The sequence below is a fragment of the Gouania willdenowi genome, chromosome 6 (assembly GCF_900634775.1).
Source record: "Gouania willdenowi chromosome 6, fGouWil2.1, whole genome shotgun sequence".
Lineage (NCBI taxonomy): Eukaryota > Metazoa > Chordata > Actinopteri > Blenniiformes > Gobiesocidae > Gouania > Gouania willdenowi.
This window is the reverse complement of record NC_041049.1, coordinates 66,347,853-66,368,031: the sequence shown is the minus strand read 5'-3', so window position 1 is coordinate 66,368,031 and position 20,179 is coordinate 66,347,853. Positions and strand designations below refer to the sequence as shown.

Sequence of the window (20,179 nt, the reverse complement as noted above, 5' to 3'; positions counted from 1 at the left end):
GTTTTTGTTTCAGTTCAAGTTTCTAACACATCTTAATATTCTACAGTTCAGCAATAAATAAATAAACAGCTCATATAACAGGAATTGTTATTTTACTCTTTAAGCACGACTGGGTGTTATCCTCATTTTCAACACATCTGTCAAATGTATTTATCTTCGTGAGTTTGAATCCTAGAAAGTAAATCAGATTTTAGATGGAGCTCATTGGTGAGTACTAGTAGAGTTCCTGAGGGCCCCTAACGTGGTCCATGCGGGCTACCTGGTGCCCGCGGGCCCCGTGTTGGTGACCACTGTTCTAAGCTAATTTACTGCACTAATTTTTCTATTTCTATGTGTTGAAAATGAGGAAAACACCCAGTCGTGCTTAAATATATATATATATTCATTTTTGCTTACACTGGCCAGCACTGATTTTAGTATCATATAATAAATAACTGGTGAGGGTTGATGGGAGAGCAGCAGGTCCAACATATGAATGCATCCAGAGACCACCATTAGCAGACGAAGAATGGAGGCTTGGAACGATGACAGATGAAGCTCCCTGACCTCAGAGGTCAGAGGTCAGTTCTCTGAGGAGTCCGTCTCCTCGGTGGAGCCGTCGCTCTCCACCTCCATCTTCCTCCTGTGGTGGATGTTCCTCCGCGGCGACGCCTTCCTCTGCACCTCCTTCAGAGCGCCCACCGCACTGCCGCTGCTGTTGCTGCCGGGACTCACCGAGATCTGAGCGATCCTGGAGGTTTCATAGAGAGAAACACGCGGAGACGTGATCAGCTGAGTGAGGAAGAGAAGAGTCAAGTCATGTGAGCAGAGATATTCTACAGAGAGGACAAAAGGGCCCTCATTTATCAAATTTATCAAATCAGAGTTCACATTGTGTCGTACGACATGAACCAACATGTGATTTATGACATGTTTATATCTGACCAATCACAACGTACAAATGATCGGGTGTTGATAAATGCGGCAGCTGAATTTAAACATCATTAACATGCTATGCCCTCAAATATACCTGGTACGGAGGCCCCGCCCACTGAGGTAAAACAAACACTGGCAAGGAAATAAACATTTCTGAGATGAAAATCATCATCCTGTCAGCTGAGGTGAAGAAAAACAAAGATGTGCTTTTCAATAGTTGGAAAACTGGAATTTAAGGACCTTGTTTTAAAACGCTCTGTGTAAAAGAATAACGGAGGAAGTGAACAGTGTTCGGGCTGAGGTTTGAATTAAACTTTCAATAACTAATATAACCAATGTCTAATGGTGGTTTTAATGAGATTTTACTCATCCACAGTCTAAGAGCGTAAATCCCTATTTGATCAAGACAATTCTTTACATTTTAGTCAAGAAAAAGTAGACGAGTCAGGCTAGCGAGCACAAGCCTGGTAGCAGGGTTTGTCAGTGGATTTATCAAGTATTCGGTTGAAGGAAAGCCAAAAAGGTAGCCTGGAATCCATCCTAATATCCCTGTATTATTCATACAGGCAATTAGTCTGGAAACGCTCACCAGCCAATTGAGTTCTGGTGGCTGAGCGGGGCGGGACAAACACGCGCAGAGTAACCAATCAAACGATGAGCGGACTTGACGACAATAGCTCGACAAGTGTAGTTCTTATTGGATCGATCTACTCTGGTTCGAGGAAGTGAGCAGAAACGGCTGCATTTCTTACAAAAAGTAAGAAAGTGGGTGTGGCTTTCCCAGGCTACCAAAAAAGTGGTATCAGTAATAACGTGGGCCTTTTTTAAATTCATTTTATTTTGATTTCATAATCTATTTTGATCTGTTCTGAATGTGTGTCTGCTTATGCTTAAATATTTGATTTTCCTGTGCTGAACCGCAAATCCACACGAGGTCAGACTTGATGTGAGATCTGATTGTAGCGTACGATCACGTCAGAATTGATAAAAACAGAAGCTTGCATGAATTTGGTCGAACGCACGTTGTACGCTCAGATACCAACGGTTGTTAAATGAAGGCCAAGGTGTTCACGTGTGTTCTTACAGCTTGTCCAGCTCTTGGTCCATCTCTGGATCAATGAGTAGTTCTGCCTTACAGGGCAGAGCTCCTGCAGAGAGCACAGAAAGTACAGGATTACATTACATGTAACAGTAAACCCTTCAGTCAGCAGTAAACCAAGCTGAGGTGGAGGAGCAAAGAGAAGACGAACGCACCGATGGACTGGTTGATGCTCTCGTCTTTAGCCAGACTCATGAGGAAGCTGTGGTAGCAGATTCTGGGGCTCTGCTGTAGTATCTCCCTCATACACGACCTGGAAGGATGACTGCACACACACACACGCACACACACGTGCGCATATTTTTTTTTTTACCTTTTTAAGCCCATTCTGTCATAAAAACATAAAATATGCTTCTTCTTTTTGCTAGGTCAATAATTGATAAAAAACATTGATTTTGAGGCATTATTACTTTTAGAGCTACGAGCATTTATTGAAAAAAAAAAAAAACAAAATAAAAAACAAAATGGTACCCTTCAGAAAAGTGTCTAGAAAATGTAACATCATATCTTTTCAACAACTTCAGACCTAACCATAAATATAAAGTTTTCATTACATTTCTGTATTTTAAAAAAAAAAATTTCTATGCCCTTTCTGTCATAAAACACCTTTTTTTCAATAAGAAAAAAAATAAAATATGCTTCTTTTTTTTTTAACAAGGTGCAAATTAGAATATTTGGTATGAAGTTTTTACAGCCTTGAGTAGGTCAATAAATGATAGAAACATTGATTTAATAGCCTCAGCATTATTACTATTACTATTATTACTAGAGCTATGAGCATTTATTGAGAAAAACAAAATGATACCCTTCATAAAAGTGTCTTCAGAACCCTAACCCTAACCCATGTGGGTCCCAGAGTGAGAGCAGTTGAGAACCCCTGTCTTAAACAACTTCAGACCTAATCATAAATATAAAGTTTTTCATTATATTTTCATACATGTTATTTTATTTTGCCCTTTTTGTCATAAAAACACAATTTTATTTCAATGAGAAAAACACAAATTATGCATTTTGTATTTAGAAGGTAGAGGCCTAGATTTATTAAATATTTATGGGACAACAGTATATCTAAAATATGTGGTTATAATGGGAGTCATGGGGACCAAATCGGACCCGAACACAAAGAGTGTTGGTACATTTTATATCTCCTGTTCTATACATGTTGCAATTAAAGTGATCATGGAATTATGAATATGAAATTAAAAAAACTGCTGGCCAAAGTTCATACAATTAGTCTTTAAACTGAATAATATATTGAGAGTTAAAAAAAGTGACTAAGCAGAAGGTACATGATGTCCTGTGGGTTAAATCTGCTACCTGTGTTTGATTCTGTCACAGAGCGCGTCCACGCACTGAGCCAGCGTGCACGCGTCCACCCCTCCATCTGTTTGCTGCTTCTCTCTCTCCGTGTCGTCTGCAGCCGCAGAGAGCAGCTGCTCCACTGAGGCTGATGTGGGAACGATGACTGTGTTTGGACTTTTCCCTGCCAACAGATCCTGGTAGATCTGCAGCAAAGCGTCCAAAAACTCTGCAGCGACACACACAGAAGGTTTACCAAAGGCAGGGTTGGGGTCAATTATGTTTTTAAATTACAATTACATCTTCAATTAACCATTGATGGACATTTTTTCCCAATTACAATTAGAATTAGCATTTATAATTACTATATATATATTTTTTATGCCGCTTTTGTTATGTTTTTGTTTAAAAATGTCCGTCCCATAGTTGTATATTTGCACTATTATCCTATGTTGGTATTTATTTTTGTTCTTACTGTTTACTTTTGCTATTCTATGGTGTTGCTACAACGTGTGAATTTCCCCTTTGGGGATCAGTAAAGGTTTATTTTATTCTATTATTTTCCCCCTGAAAGTCTATTACAAATACGCTCTTAAAGTTAAATTACAATTAATCACAATTACTGAGCCTATAATAAATACAAGCCCATAAAACGTAACATTCCTCTTGTCTTAGCTTTCTGTTAGCATCTCTTATGATAGAAATCAGCTGTAAAATACACTAAAAAATATGATGTATCGTCTAATGTTTCTCATCTTTTAGTTAAATTGTTAGGTTTCCTCATCCATGAATTGTTTTAATTTTTTTTTGTGGGAGTCTGAGCCTTTTTTTTATGTCAGTTACCCCTTGATTTCCTTTTTTTTTTTATTTTTTAAATTGTAAAATGATGCTACAGAGAACGAACAGGCAAATTTGATATGAATTGTAATATTTTAATAATTGTTAACTACGTATGTGTAAGCATTAGAACTGTAACATGGTTCACCAGTTTTGCATTTAATTAAATTGTAAATTACTGTTTTTATAGAATGGTCATGCCAATTACAAAGTCAATTGTCTGAACTCAATTACAATTCAATTCCGATTACAACACGAACAGATTATTGCAAAAATCCGCTGCTGTCGTAATTGTAATGAAATTGTAATTGAGTTTAAAAAATTTGACTTTGTAATTGCCATGAAAATTGATTTTATATAATAAATAATTTACAAAAATTACAATGTAACGCAAAACTGTTGAACTATGTTACAGTTCTATGTACAGTTCTACACATATGTAGTTAGCAATTATTAAATAAGTCTCATATCAAGCTTTCCCACATTTTACCATTTAAAAAAATTTGAAATTGAGGGGTACATCGTCACAAAAAGGCTCAGACGTTCACACCAAAAATATTAAAACCTATATTACCATCCACTGCACAGCGCCATCTCCAGGCAGAGGAGCAGCTTCAGTGACAGACTGCTGTCATTGTCCTGCTCCACTGACAGACTGTGGAAATCGTTCCTCCCCCACGCCATGCGGCTCTTTAACAACTCTGGGGGAGGGGGGCGATAAAATCAACCATAGAACACTGGACTTAATGCTAATCACACCATGCACCCTCTGTCACACACGCACTTTATCACACACACACACACACACATCTACAAGTTGGACTCTAAGTATGTACAAACTGACCATTACGCAACTGTATCTTGCACACTGTCATCTGCACAACTGCACTCGAACTGGACTGGCAGACACTATACTGTATTTCGTTTTTAGACCATTATATTTTACCTTAGTACTTTTCTTGCACTGTTTTAAATTTTTAAATTTTTACATTGTACTTTCCCTGCATGCCCCTCTGTTCCCATACGTGTAAGCTGCTGGAACTGTGAATTTCTCTTGGAGATGAATAAAGTATCTATCTATCTATCTATCTATCTATCTATTTTCATTGATTAGGAAGCCTAACAAGGTAACCAATAGATAGGAAAAAAATGACATCATAGATATTTGTTTTTAGTGTATTTTACAGCTGATTTATGACCTGTTATCATAAGAAATGCTAGGAAGGTTAACTTTTATCAAGTTATTTATTTCAGACTCAGAAATTGTGATTCATTGTAATTGAACTTTAGTAATTGAGAACGTACATGTAATTGACTTTCTGAGGATAAAAAACAATTGTATATTACTTGTAATTGGAAAAATGCTGGTAACTGTAATTGTAATGAAATTGTAATTGAACATGGGTAATTGAAGACGTAATTGTAACTGAAAAATGTGTCTGAGCCCATCCTTGGTGTGTGTGTGTACCTTGGTAGAAGAACTGCAGCTGAAAGGCACAAAGGAAGTCAGAAAAAGACATGAGACAATCGAGAGCATCTCCCATCACGACGATCCTGAAAGAGAAGGAATGTGGACACGTTGAGGGAAACAGTGCCACGCTGAGATGAGATGAGTTGTAGTAGCACTGGTGACCTCTGACCTGGCTGCATTCTGCACCACCTCCACTGGGAAGTCAGGGCACAGCAGCTGCAGGAGAGAGCGGTACTCCAACGCTGACAGCAGCTCTGCAACACAGGAACCTCACAGCTAGAATCACAGCCTCACTTTTATAAATCCTCATGTAAAGATGCTTCATAAACTGCAAAAAAAAACAGACTATATACAGCAGACATAGGCAACTGGTGGCCCGGGGGCCACATGCAGCCCTCAGTCTAATTTTTTGCGGCTCCCAAAGCAAATCCCTCAACATTGTAATTTGGAAGGAATATGAAGCACACAATAATACACAAAATAACTTTGAAAATCAGCAGCAAAATGCACAAAGTACACAAAAAATTCAAAAAATTACACAAAATGACAAAAAACACAACAAAAACAACACATTACAAAATAGCTCCAAAAAACAATTACACAAAATTACAGGAAAATATGGAAAACAACAACAAAAATACAGAAAGTGGCCCCGAAAAAGGCATAAATCGACAACAAAAATGCAGAAAATAACAATAACACACATAATGACTCCATAAACAAAAAGGCTAAAAACTGACAAAACATCAAAACCACAGACAAGACAAAAAATGTGTTAATGCTGAATCCGTGTATCATTCGTTTTTCATTATGTAACAAAAACATGAAAAATAAAAAAAACACTCATTATTTGATATTTGTTCCCAAAACCAAAATGAAAAAATTGTTTTTCAAATTCAAGCTATTTTGCTTCCATACAGAAAACGGAAAACTAACATCTTTATTCGTTTTCACCATTACCGGTTTTGTCGTACTTTGAATGTAGGAATGATACACGGATTATGCTGATATGAATGTTGATCATGTGGCCCTCCAATCAGACACAATGACAGTTTTGTGGCCCCCGCTGTGATAGAATGGCCCATCTCTGATATACAGTATCAATCAACTATTACAGCACAGGTGAGGAACGTCCAGGTGATTTGGCTCCGGGTGTGCAACACGTGGTCCGCCTCACCTCCACTCTTGCCGATCTGTCTGTAGCATCTCCAGAAAACTCTGACGAAAGACGCTCGATTGTGAGGAGTTGCTGTGATGTAACTGAACTCCCGAAAAAGGACGTGGTTGCTGTTCTTGACGCTGCTGAAGCTACAAACAAACAAACAAACAAACAAACAAACAGAGCCGTGTAAACACAGGTGTAACACTTTTACTACTTATCGCTAGCAGTGCGCTGCTATGTATGTAACATGTACAGTTAAGTATTTACTCTTCTACTTTAATGAAAGGTTAATTTACCAATATAAAAAAAATCAAAACGTCATCACCATAACTTTGACAGATAATTAATTTTATAAAGCAAGAAAACTACAAAAAAAAAATCTATCGTAAAACAGTGAAAAAAGATAAACAATAAAACTAAAAGTAAAAAGAATAAAAAGGCATTTTATATAAAAGCGAAGGGAAAAAAGTAGGTCTTTAGTTTAGATTTTAAGTTGATTTATTTATTCCGTATGACACTGAGGTTCTCTGAAAGGCATAGTTAGACAAATAATCAAATCTCAAACAAACTGTGCTGGATTTGATGCTGATTAGAGCAAGTTGCAGGTTCTCTGCATGTCACAAATATAATGTTTTCAAACACTGTTATTAAATATGCCCCGAGTGTTTACTCTCACTGATAGATCATACAAAACCCCATTTAGATCCATGTGTACTAAAATATAGATATATAGTAGATGAATATGCAGACGTATCATATTTTTGTAACTACATATAATCTAATACGTATTTTGACTAAAATAATATGTACTTTATATCAGACTGGCGGTTTAATTTTGTTGCGGCCCCAAAAACAAATCCCCAAGAATTATATTTCAAGAAGTTGGAAGAAATATAAAGCCCGACATAATACACACAATAACTCCTCAAAAAAAAAACAAAAACAAAGCAACAGCAAAATGCACAAATTTTTTTTTTTAAATACACAAAATGACAACAAAGACAGACACAACAACCACTAAAACAAAATGACTACAAAAACATGACAGAATAGCTCCAAAGACACACAAACTGTCAACAAATTTACCCAAAATTACTGGAAAATAGAGAAAACAACAACAAAACAAAAAAAATACAGAGAGTGAACCCAAAAATGCACAAAATCGACAACAAAAATGCATAAAATGACATAAAAATACACATAATTACAACTCATGCATTAATGCTCAGATCGGACATTATTCTAAAGGCAGTGGCTATCCGTACGGTTGCCGTATCAATATACCGACATTCTATCCGTACGCAGCGCCCCTCATTAGCCAGTTTAGGTCACGTGACTAAGACTAAACCTTTATCTAAACTTAACCCTAAAAAATGTTGAGATATTGGGTTAAAACCTATTCCTAACAATAAACTAAACCTAACCCATGACATGAATGTTGATAATGTGGCCCTCAGATCTGATACAAACACATTTTCGTGCCCATCCCTGCTATACATATTAAAGGTGGGACCATATATCGTGCAATATTAAAACTCCACAGGATCCATAGCTGATTATGAGAGATATTACAAAGCTTTTCTTTTCCAAAATATCGTATCATTATCGTGAGCCTGTCACAGTGAACTCTGTCTATCGTTCACCACTAATAGATCGATGTCGATGACTATATGTGCATAAAGGTGAACGGATGGAGGTGAATGATGGGGGGGTCACTTACTATTCAGCGAAGAAGCGGATCACTCCAAACTGCGTGTATTCCACCTTGTGCTCCAGAAGCTGCGTCACTGCGTCACTCAGGTAGAACAGCACGTTAGTGTCCGCTGCACACGCACACGCACACGCACGATATAACACACGGTCAGTTATTTCAGCAGTTTTCAGTGAAGGTTCACTTACCGAGATACTGCTCAGCGGGAACGGCTCCGGTTAAACGGTTCATTCTGCTCGACCAGGGGCAGGTTTTCAGTGTTATTATTGTTAATATTTGTATTAATATCCGACAAAATACGAAAAACTTCAAAGTTATGAAGGAAGCTGCGACATTTCTGTAGCCTCTGAATCCACAGTGTTAGCGCGTTAGCTCAGTGTCCCGACTCCATGGTAACAGGTGAATATTGTGAGTAACAGTAAAATACGACCCCGGCAACAGTACCGCTCACAAAGGTTCCTCATTCATTTCGTCTTCTACATTATTATTATTATTATTATTATTATTATTATTATTATTATTATTATTATTATTAATATGTTTTTGTTAAGAATGGGGTAGGAGTTTATAAGATTTTTTTCTTCATCCTACTCCTGTTCTTCTTTTTATGGAATGTATTATTGTTGTGTTTGTTGGATTGTTATACCAATTTTATGTTGCATTACCATGAAAAAAGAATAAATAAAATGAAAAGAATAAATGAAATGAAATGATTATAATAATAATAATAATAATAATAATAATAATAATAATAATAATAATAATAATAATAATAATAATAAATTCTGTGTTTCTCAAATGTGGGTACGTGTACCCCTTGAGGTACGCGATGGCACTACAGGGTGTACTAGACAGAGACAGAGAGAGAGAGAGAGGGAGAGAGAGAAGAAAATTAACAAATAAAGTCATTCTTGTTCCCACACCAGCGTGAGGAGACCGGAAATGATAAAAACTACAGAAATAAATCTATTCAGAAGTCACTAAATCAGGGTTTTTCAACCTTGGGGTGGGGACCCCATGTGGGGTTGCCTGAAATTTCTAAAAAAAAAAAAAAAAATTAATTTGATGTTTTTTTTAAAAAATAAAAAAAACATATTTAAAACAACGCACAATTTTAAACAACTGTATTTCTATATTTTCACTTTGTGAAATAGAAATCAAGTTCAACTAAAATGCAGTAAACAAAAAAAAAAAATGGATTTAGAAATAAAATAAAGGGGGACTTGAACCAAAAAAGTTTGAGAACCACTGTTCTACTTATTATTATTAATAATAATTTATTCATTTATAACCTTTTAATAACCTTGTCACTTTTATGTTTCCATGAAAACAAAATTTGTTTCTCAGGGCCTACAGCATACAACAAAATGAATATTAAAGGAAATATAGTGCAATTTAAACACAATACAACATAAATATTTAGTTCAGTCTAAGTTAGTTTTGTCAAAGAAATATTACTGTTTTTGGATTAAAACTGTAGAATAAATTCCAACATTGATGAAAGAAAATATGATACATTTTTTTCTCTTCAGAAAGCCTCATGTGTGCATTTGTTTTGGAAGGTTATGAACAATATAAGAGATTATACTTACTTACAGTATAGCCAAAAGTTTTCACTCGTTTGCCTTTACAATTACATGCATGTTGAATGTCATCCCATTCTAAAACCATGGGATTTAATATGATGCCGTTCCACCCTTTGCAGTGTGGATTCATATTTAGTGACACTAGGATTTAAGCATTAAAGAGGCCACTAAGATTTATGTGTTCATGTGTGTCGTGGTCAGTTTGACACAAACTGTGTCCCATTTTGATAGCTTCCTTCATACAGTATGTCTGCTATCTTCTTGCAAGGCTCCTGTGTTATCCATTCTTACACCAAGCAGGTGCTGATCTGTTTACATTTCATATCCATGTTTTGTGAACACTTTTTAATGTGTATAAAGTCCAGAGGAGAGATTTCCTCCTCGGGCTTTTCGTCAGATTATAACTCACTGTGAGAATACTCCCTTCTCTTTCACAAGGAAATTAAAGTCAAACCTTAAAGACAAGCATGTTTTGACTCAAAATCTTAATTTTCTACAATCTACCATCATTAGATCCAGGTGTGTTGGAGCAGACAGACAGCAGATGAAGGGCGTCCAGCCCGAAACGTCACGTTTTTTGGTGTAAGTTAAATTAAAATTGGGAGCTAAGTTGTGCAGACTTTTTGTCATTGCATCTTTGGCTTTTTTGATCCAGCGTGTTTTTTTGATTGTGTTGGAGCAGGGAGCCTTCTAAAACATGCAGGACAGGAGCTCTCTAGGACCAGACTTGAGCACCCGTGCCTTTAACTGACAACGCGAGAAATACTGTAAACACAAAATGACACATAGACATTTCTCAGCTTTAATTATGAAAATAAACATTACAATATACATTAAGTTTTAAGCTACAAATATTCTTCCTAAAAATATGCGTGTATGAATATATCACAGAGCTTCATATAAACACCGCTGTACAGAGAAACTATACATATGCACACATTCAGGGGATAATTGTCCGTCACTCGCTCCTATGAGACGGTGATTTCCTCTCCGTCTGACTCGGACAGCTCTGACTGTTTGCTGCACTCTGATGGGAGGCACTGGTCGTGGTGGTTGTGTGGGCGTGGCTCCTCTACGCTGATGGCGGTCCGGCTGAGGCGGCGGCAGAAGGAATCCCCCTGACCCACATCCGTGAGGTCAGGATGGGGGTTGGTCTTAGTGGGGAGGGTTTGCTGGCGACAGCCGCCCGTGGACAGCAGTTCTCTCTCTTTGGAGTTCCTCCACTTCATTCTGCGATTCTGGAACCAGATCTTAACCTGAAAGCATCACAGGACAACATGAGCACTGTAAACACAAGTCAGCGTGACCAACACCAACACTGCAAAACAGTGTACGACAGCAGGGATCTATTAATATTAATAAGTTCAATACTCTATTATAATTTAATCCAATGGGAATTGGCCTAATGTGATCTACTCTACTGTAATTTCATCCAATATAACACAATCTATTGTAATCTACTATAACATAACATGAATTGATCTAATCCAATGGTTCACAAACTTTTTTTCTGTTGTGGTTCCTTTGAAGAATTAAAATTTGTCAGCCCCCCTACTGCAACAACATTTCGACAAAATGGGTTAAAAAAAAAAGTCACCTTTATTTAAATAGTAAAAAATTGTGACTAATCTTCTTCAAAACTCCTAACAAAAATAATCACTTATTTTAGAACAGTAACAATACATTTCTTACTGTAAAGAAAAGACATTTTTCTATTTTTAATACTCAAATGTTCAACAAGACTGTTCACGCACAAACACCCCCTCCCCTGACATCAAATCCCACCACTGGGACGCGCCCCCCAGTTTGGGAACCACTGATGTAATCTGAACTAACCCAATTTACACTAATGTAATCCGCTATAACATATTCTTTTCTGATCTAATCTACCGTAAATGTATGTAATCTAACGCAATGTAATTTAATGTAATTTAATATATTTCAATTCAATTTCATACTTATTTATTTGAATTTTTCTTTTTTGGGGGGTAATTGTTGACAAAATTTCCAATATTTTAGGATTTGTCGATTGTCTTTACATTTCTGCAATGCAGTAATGATCCACTAGAGGGAGGTAAAATGAGCTCTACTAGCCTGGGTCAGAGCTGCTACTATTGATGATGTCAGGGTTGGGGTCAATTACAATTGCAATCACGTAAGTGAAAATTAATTGCAATTATGGCATAATGATAGTTGAATTAATTTATAGTTATAATTGTAATTTCCATGATAATTCTATAAAAATTGTCGCTTATAATTTAACACAAAATGGGGGAACCATGTTACAGTTCTATGTACAGTTCTACACATTTGTAGTTAACAATTATTAAAATATGTATTATATCAAGCTTTCCCACATTTTACCATTTAGAAAAAAATTGAATGGAGGGGTAAATTTTAAAATTTAATATTAATTTAAAAAAAAAAAACTGTAATACTAATTGAAAACATAACTGTAACTGAAAAATGTAATTGACACTAACCCTGCCTCATCTGATATGAAGCGGGTTTAAAGGCATGACAATTAGATAATATATCATATCCATACATGTTTGCCAATACTGAGACATGTCTATTTTGATAGTGTGAAGGTCAGAGTGCAGATTCTGCTTTGTTTACCTGTGAGTCTTTAAGTCCCAGTTTGGTGGCCAGCTTCTTTCTGTCAGGTTTGCTGATGTATTTCTGTTTCTGGAAAGTTCTCTCCAGTGCTTTCCTCTGGAGGTCAGAGAAGACTGCCCGTCGAAGCATGCCCCTCCTGGGCTTCCCTCTGGGGACCATAGGCCACGAAAATGTGCCCGGGACAGGAATCACAGGAGAGGAGGCTGGAGGGAAGAGAAGGAGGAGGATGATGGATACATTTATTCTAATGTTCAACACAACATAATTCATGCTAGCACAAGAATAAAGCATAATATGTTAAAATTTAATTCATTCAGACAACTTTTTTCAGGAAATTTACTTTGATCTCCTGACATGTTTTAGTCTTCCTCAGAGGCGTCTGCTGATTGCTTTGATGTGTCCTTATGAGTTACTAAGTACATTTCCTGAAAAAAATGTCTGAATAAATGAAACTTTAACATATTATTTTAAAAAAACTAGACAAAATTAATTTGCTGGAATTATTAGTAATAAAGCATGTGGGTTATAATTACCCACATGTAGAAAACAAAAACAAACATTAAACATAACTAGACAAATATGCATTGCAGTGACAATGCAAGTGGGAATGCAAAAAAAATATTGCCAACTCCTTTGGCTGTATGTGTTTATTATCAATGAACACAAGTTTGTACACATTACCAAAGGTAGAAGCGGACTCTGATCACCCTGAGCTAAATCTGCACATAGAAGTTCTGAGGGTAAAAGTCCTTTTTGTGGAAGCAAGTGGGGATGAACGCTAAGCATTCCCACCAGAAGTATAATTTTAAGAAAGACGAAGATTGTGGCAACATGTTAAGCTTGCAGAAACAGCAAACTTTAACATTGTGGCTGTAGCTGCAGGATTAAAGTTTTAACAGCAGTTTTCCTAAAATTTCATGAGCAGCAGCTGTGTCACTCTAGCAAACCTAATCAAGCACGCTGGCTTGCAAAAAGAGCCAAATTTGCATAAAACCTTAAAATACAGTAAAAGTAAGAGAGTTAGAACTTTACAAATTAGATATCATCATTGTGACTAAGCAGCAGAGCATTGATCTTTGAATGGTGTAAATTGGTCAACATTTGCAATGCATGCAGCATGACATGACTTTAAAAATGTATATAAATGTATATAATTGTGCAGCCTCTATAAAGTAGATATATTTGTAGATTAGAAAATGGACAACATTTTGGGGCTAAAATTGTGTCTCTGAGTTAAAAATGGACAGAGATATAACAGTTTACCATGTTTGTCCAGAGTAGCAGAAATAACAAGTCACGCTAATAACAAACAGCAGACGGCAGCAAAACATCATTTCTACACTGCTCACCAAAAACTGCCAGTATTAAAACTCAAGGCATTTGTGTATCAGTGTGTGTTTGTTTCCAGGTTAGACACAGCGTGTACTGACTCTCTGAGGAGCCTAATTTGTCCATTGGTGGAGACAGAGCCAATGCTAATGAGCCAGGCCTCACACTGGCTCTAATGAACCATGACAGAGGCTCAAAGTGCTGTGAAAAAAGCTGATTGTGTTCTAATGAATTGAGGGAAAAAAGGCCGACGACAGGCTGCTCCATTACAGGCCCATTAGAGACAGGTCACACACACACACACACACACACACACACACACACACACACACACACACACACACACACACACACACACACACACACACACACACACAAACTGCTTTTTTAATGACATAATAAATACATAAACCTTGATTTATTTATTTTTTAAACAAAACAAAGGATTTGTTGATCCTTTTAAAATTGTACAATTTACAAAAACAGTTTTCATATCATTAATATTTTGTTTATTTTCTTAAAAACTGTTAAAAATAAAATGTTTTATACAGTTAATCTTTCATTTTGTTAAAAATTATATTAGCTTTTGAGGAATCCGTTGAGGAATCATACATAACTAAAATATTTCATTTCCTGAAGAAAATGCAAGTGAACACTGCATTACCAGTAGCCACGCATTTCTGTTAGCATTAGTTGCATCAGCCAATTATTAGCATTAGCTAGCATTAATTAACAGTAACATTAGCCTAGCATTAACATTAGCTAGCATTAGCGTTATTATAGCATTCGCTTAGCATTAACGTCAATATGGCATTAGCCTAGCATTAGCATAAACCTAGCATTAACTCAATATTAACAATAGCTAGCATTAACATCAACATAGCATTAGCATCAATATGGCAATAGCCTAGCATTAGCCTACAATCAGCCAATCATTAGCATTAGCTAGCATTAACATCAACATAGCATTAGCATTAATATGGCATTAGCCTAGCATTAGCCTACAATCAGGCAATCATGAGCAATAGCTAGCATTAATTAACATGAGCATTATCCTCGCATTAACATTAGCTAGCATTAGCATTAATATAGCATTAGCATCAATATAGCATTAGCATTAACTTAGTATTAGCAATAGCTGGCATTAGCTGAACATTAGCCTAGCATTAATACTAGTACCCCCATGACAATTTGCGTACCCCTGGGGAACCCGTACCCCACTTTGGGAACCTTGGTAGTAGATCATAGGGATTTAAAAAAAAATCGGAACCACTCACTTGTACATCTTGTGATGTTTTAATATTGTGATATCTTGTTGCACAATATATTGTTCCACCTTTATTGTTTATATATATTGCATTTCTAGTTACAACCATTGGTGGTGGCTAGAAATGCTGGAACCCAAACACCGTTTAACACGAGATGTAGAAGAAGAATTGGGACATTGCACCAAAATGTCACATAACATGGCAAGCGAACAAAATCAGATGAATTCAAATTTTCTGTACTTTGTACAATATTTCAGTGTTCTCACTGAGGTGAACTGAGGCGTTTTGCTCTTCTTCTACATCTCGTGTTAAACAGTAGTTGGCATCCAGCATTGTCCTGCACTACCGCCACCCCTGGTCAAAACTAGAAACACAGTATTTGCAGATCTTTATTCGACACCTCATGCCTGTGACTATGTGACGTAATCTTCACAGTGATTTATCATGGCGGATTCATATCCATGAGAGTAAAATCCACAAATGTAGCTATGATTCGTTAGCACAATTTTTTACTTGTGCACATGCAAAACTTTTGGCAGTCACCTTACCTCATAGGAAATGGCAGCACGTGAGGACGTGTTGAGCTGTGGAGGCAAAGGCCTCCTCACACTCTGACAAACAAAGGCAGTGAGAGCGGAACAAACGGGACTAATTTGTTTCAGCACAGCAGTCAGCGCAGTCAGGAGGAGGGTCGCACTGACCCAGGAGAGAGCCCAGGATGTGGGGCAGATACAGACACAGATCTGTCCAAACACGTGTATGATAGGTTCATGTTTCTGTGATAGAAACTGTCAAAACTCCACCACATCCATTGAACCTTTAAACCCAACCTGGCAACGCAGCTTCTGTAGCAGTTCACTCTCCTGTCTCTGCTGCTCTGTTTTAGATACTTTTTTCCCATAAAGGAAATTAAACATGCTTATTTTTTCTTTACTCAGTTATTTTTCTTCAGGCCTATTTATTATCACCCACCACAAAGTGTGAAGAGGGATATAGGTTTGAGCTCTGTCCATGCATCCGTCCGAGTTAAAGGGGACAGCTTTTCTCAGAAAACATTTAAGATAGAACAACCAAACTCGGTGTGTGGCTTCAGGGTGTCAATACCTAGATGAAGTTCGAAAATGAGAAGCGCAAAGTTATGTTTTCCTGAGTTATTGCCCTTGAGCCGTTTTTTTTTAAAACTCTGTTTGAGGTATCTTCAAAGGTGACAGTTTTTCTTAGAAACCATTTAAGATTAGTTAGTAATTTTATATTCTGATGTGATAATATTTTCTTATATATACATCTAAGATTTAGGATATTTAGGAAAAGGTTGTGAGTTATAATGGCAAACAATCTGGTGGGGGATGTTGATGACTATGTCTTCTTGTTTTTTCATTATATAGTCAACAATTAGGTAGATAAATTAGAAATTAAGGATTATCTCAAAGTACACAAAGTAGTAAAACAAAGTACAAACATAAATCTGCTTGAAAAAAAAAGGTATATAAACAGGTATATAAAAGAGGAAGATAACTGGGAGTGTGAGGAGGGATATGGATAAAATAATGAAAATCGTTACATTATAATAGCTTAGTATTTGTTAAATATGTATGTGGATATTTAATTAGTATACATAATACTATATTTACATGGATATATATAAATATGTATATACATATAGATATCTATATAATGTGGGTATAAGGTATACAAATTAACTACATATTTATATAGTTATTTACAGTATAAGCGTTTAAAAGGGGTAGAGATTTTCTTTTTAAAGTATATACTTCGCCTTACTCCTTTCCTTTTTCGAACTTCGGTATGATTTGTTGATAATTGTTTAGATTTTAAAAAAAAAATATATATATATATATATTCTTTATAAATGTTCATTCATTCATACATTCATTTATTCATGAAGCTGCGCTTAAAGACGGACAAGACTAATCCCTTTCTTAAGTTTCCTGCTGTGGCTGTACCTTTACTTATGCTGTGTCACAGTTTACTGTTGAGTTTAGGTTTAGCTGCTGGAAAACCTTTTCTGGCACACCGAGCAGCTCTTTATTAAAAAAATAATAATAATTGTTGATTAACATGTGTATAACCCAGTATTATAACTTTGTAATCCTCTGATGTTACTTTTTTTTAATTTATCCTGTTCTGTTCTCCACTTCCTGTGCACTAATTGCCACTAATGCTGCTCATTTTTTATTAAACATAACTTAATGCATGCTAGATAAATAATGTTGAATTGAATTGTGCATTTACTCTTAAAAGCAAAGTTGTTTTTAACAGGATTTCCAGTGACACAAGTAGAAAGTAAAAATCCATGTCCAACTCACAACTGCATTCAATTTCCAAAAAATATATAAATCTTTGCTGTTTTTGTGTACAACCAAAGTTTAGGTTGTTTATCATAAACTTTGGTGCCATTGGATTTAATGTAAGATTTGTCTGATAAAGCATTTGATTTGTTTAACCCTCCAGTTTATCAGCTATGAGATTTTTTTTTAATAATATGTATATATTGATTTGTTTGTGGGGGAAAGATGGCAGTTAGTGTTAACTTAAAGTCTGCAGAACAGATGATAGACAAATACCAATAGTAGTACATAGTAAGACAGGAACAAACAAACTGAAAAATAAACATTGGGACATGAAACCATGATCATAAATAACAAGATGCAGGATTTAGGTTCATAATAATGTGAAATGTTGAAATGAAATGGGTTCATATCTAATAAAGTTGAGCTCAGACTTGAAAAAGAGCACATGAACCAACCTGTGAGATAAGAAGCTCTGATGAAAGGATGGAGGCCTTCCTCCAAGAGTGGCAGTGGGAAAGTCTTCATCTGATGACTTTGAGCTGCAGGAAAGGAAAAGAAAAGGAGCAAAAGAGTGAGAAAGAGAAGAGTGACAGTGGCACCCAGCTGTAAATAAATGCTCTTATTTTACTATATCAACTTCTCTCCAAAAACAATTCCTTTTTACACAGGGGTATGATTTGAAATCTAAATATTTTCTAACTTTATATAACCAAGAAAAATCCACAATAAAGGGGGTAGCATTTCACAAACTTTGAATAAGGGCTTAACTAAAAAAACGTTTCTTTTTTAGTAAGACATTCAAATAAATCAACAGGCTCATAAGCTACTGTCCAAAGGTGAAAGTAATGGGATACAAGTACTCACATTACTGTAATTGAGTTGCTTTTATGGGTACTTGTACTTTTTCGAGTATATTTCTAAATCAGTAATTTTACTTGTAAGTACGTTTTCAAAGAAGTAAAGTAATTAATTGCATTTTGACACCCAACCTTTACTGAGTAAATTATTAGTTTTTGTGATAATTCTTTTGTATTTTCGTTTCATGGCACTTTGAACATAATCCATATGGTCTTAATCGTTCCATTTTCTAATGAAATCATCTTTCAATGGTTCAAGTTGTGGTTTCTACCTATTATGGGTACCTGACACATTTATCATGGCTCTGTTTTAGAGTTCATTAGAGCCTGAGAATTATTTTTTAATTTGAATTGAATTCATTGGGGTTATTTTTTATTTTTTAATGTACATTTTGACAAACTTTTTATTTTATGAAGATGTCTTTATGGAAAATAAATTACGTTTTTAAGATTTGGTCTAGTCCTTTTAATGCAAGGGAACCGTAGCAAGGTTTATTACCAAAAATAAACGTAAGGGGAGTGAAAGTAACTAATAACTTTTACTTTGAGTATCATTTAATTGAACTGCTTTTTACTTGTACTTGAGTATTTTATGTATGACTTTTTTGTACTTGTACACCTCTGCTTTACAGGACAAACATCTAAATTATTAAATATTACATATATATATATATATATATATATATATATATATATATATATATATATATATATATATATATATATATATATTATTATTATTATTATTATTTTTTTTTTTTAAATAAAATGTAGATTTCTTTTTATTTTAAATAATATAAATACATATAAATAGATAAATACTAAGTGAATAAAGTCCTCACCAGTCCGTGTGGACGGAGACAGAATCGCACTGACGCCGAACTTGAGGAAGCCAGAGTCGGTGCAGGTGAGCGCAGAGCCCGGGTTGTCTCTGCTCGGCGGTCCGGAGCTCAGGTAGGCGGGCCGCTGCACTCCGGGGCCAGTCGGACGATGTGAGAATCCCGGCCCCAAGGGGAGGAGGATGTCCCCGGGACTCCTGGAGGGGACAGTCCGCTGAAGGTAGGCTGAAGGCTGGCTCAGCCTGAGGAGATCCTCCACCAGGAAGCTGGAAGGCAGAGAGCAGCTGAGGGGCGGGCAGAAAGCCGCCGGGGGCCGCAGGAGGGCCGGGTAGAGCGGGAGTGGCAGGCCGCTGCAGGGGAACGTCATGGTGGAGGAGGTCCGGACACTCCAGTGTTGGCCTCGAGGCCTCTGACTGAGGATTTATACCGACAACCTAGCCGTGCTCACAGAGGCGCGCACACGCTCAGCCGCGTGCACGTTCATGCTTGAGGAGATGTTCACTGTGCTGTGTAAAGAGTACTGATATATTCTATACAAGTACAAGTACTGTTACTTTATTGAAATTATGCTCAAGTACAAGTACAAGTAAGTCATACATAAAATACTCAAGTACAAGTAAAAAGTAGCTCAGTTAAATAGTAGTCAAAGTTACTTTCACCCCTACGTTTATTTTTGGTAATAAATCTTGCAACGGTTTCTTTGCACACAGTAAACATCTCATATAAACTTAAAAAGGAAGAGATTAAATCTTGCACAATTGTAACTTAATTTATTTATCTGTATAAAATATAAGGTTTGTCAAAATGTACAGTTATTTTCTAAATAAAACACCACCAATGAATTCAATTCAAAATTTAAAACAATTCTCAGGCTC

The 20,179-nt window shown here is 36.2% G+C and overlaps 2 protein-coding genes across 3 annotated transcripts; both read right to left on the bottom strand.

Annotated features, from left to right (window-relative positions):
* Nucleotides 1-8,886, bottom strand: cstpp1 (centriolar satellite-associated tubulin polyglutamylase complex regulator 1). 2 transcript variants are annotated; one of them, XM_028450133.1, is made up of 9 exons: nt 8,683-8,886; nt 8,504-8,606; nt 6,799-6,929; nt 5,791-5,875; nt 5,619-5,704; nt 3,332-3,542; nt 2,170-2,279; nt 2,000-2,063; nt 1-730 (listed from the first exon to the last, which is right to left on the bottom strand). In XM_028450133.1, exons 1-9 carry the CDS (start codon nt 8,723-8,725, stop codon nt 562-564), a joined length of 1,002 nt encoding a protein of 333 aa, XP_028305934.1. In that variant the 5' UTR covers nt 8,726-8,886; the 3' UTR covers nt 1-561. The 2 variants fall into 2 exon arrangements, with proteins under 2 accessions (XP_028305934.1, XP_028305935.1); XM_028450134.1 differs by having other exon boundaries at nt 590-771.
* A 2,109-nt stretch (nt 8,887-10,995) lies between these two features.
* LOC114465782 (homeobox protein DBX1-B-like) lies at nt 10,996-19,690 on the bottom strand. Its single transcript, XM_028451021.1, has 4 exons — nt 19,308-19,690; nt 18,064-18,147; nt 12,700-12,902; nt 10,996-11,336 (listed from the first exon to the last, which is right to left on the bottom strand). Exons 1-4 carry the CDS (start codon nt 19,669-19,671, stop codon nt 11,049-11,051), a joined length of 939 nt encoding a protein of 312 aa, XP_028306822.1. The 5' UTR covers nt 19,672-19,690; the 3' UTR covers nt 10,996-11,048.
* Nucleotides 19,691-20,179: the final 489 nt, after the last annotated feature.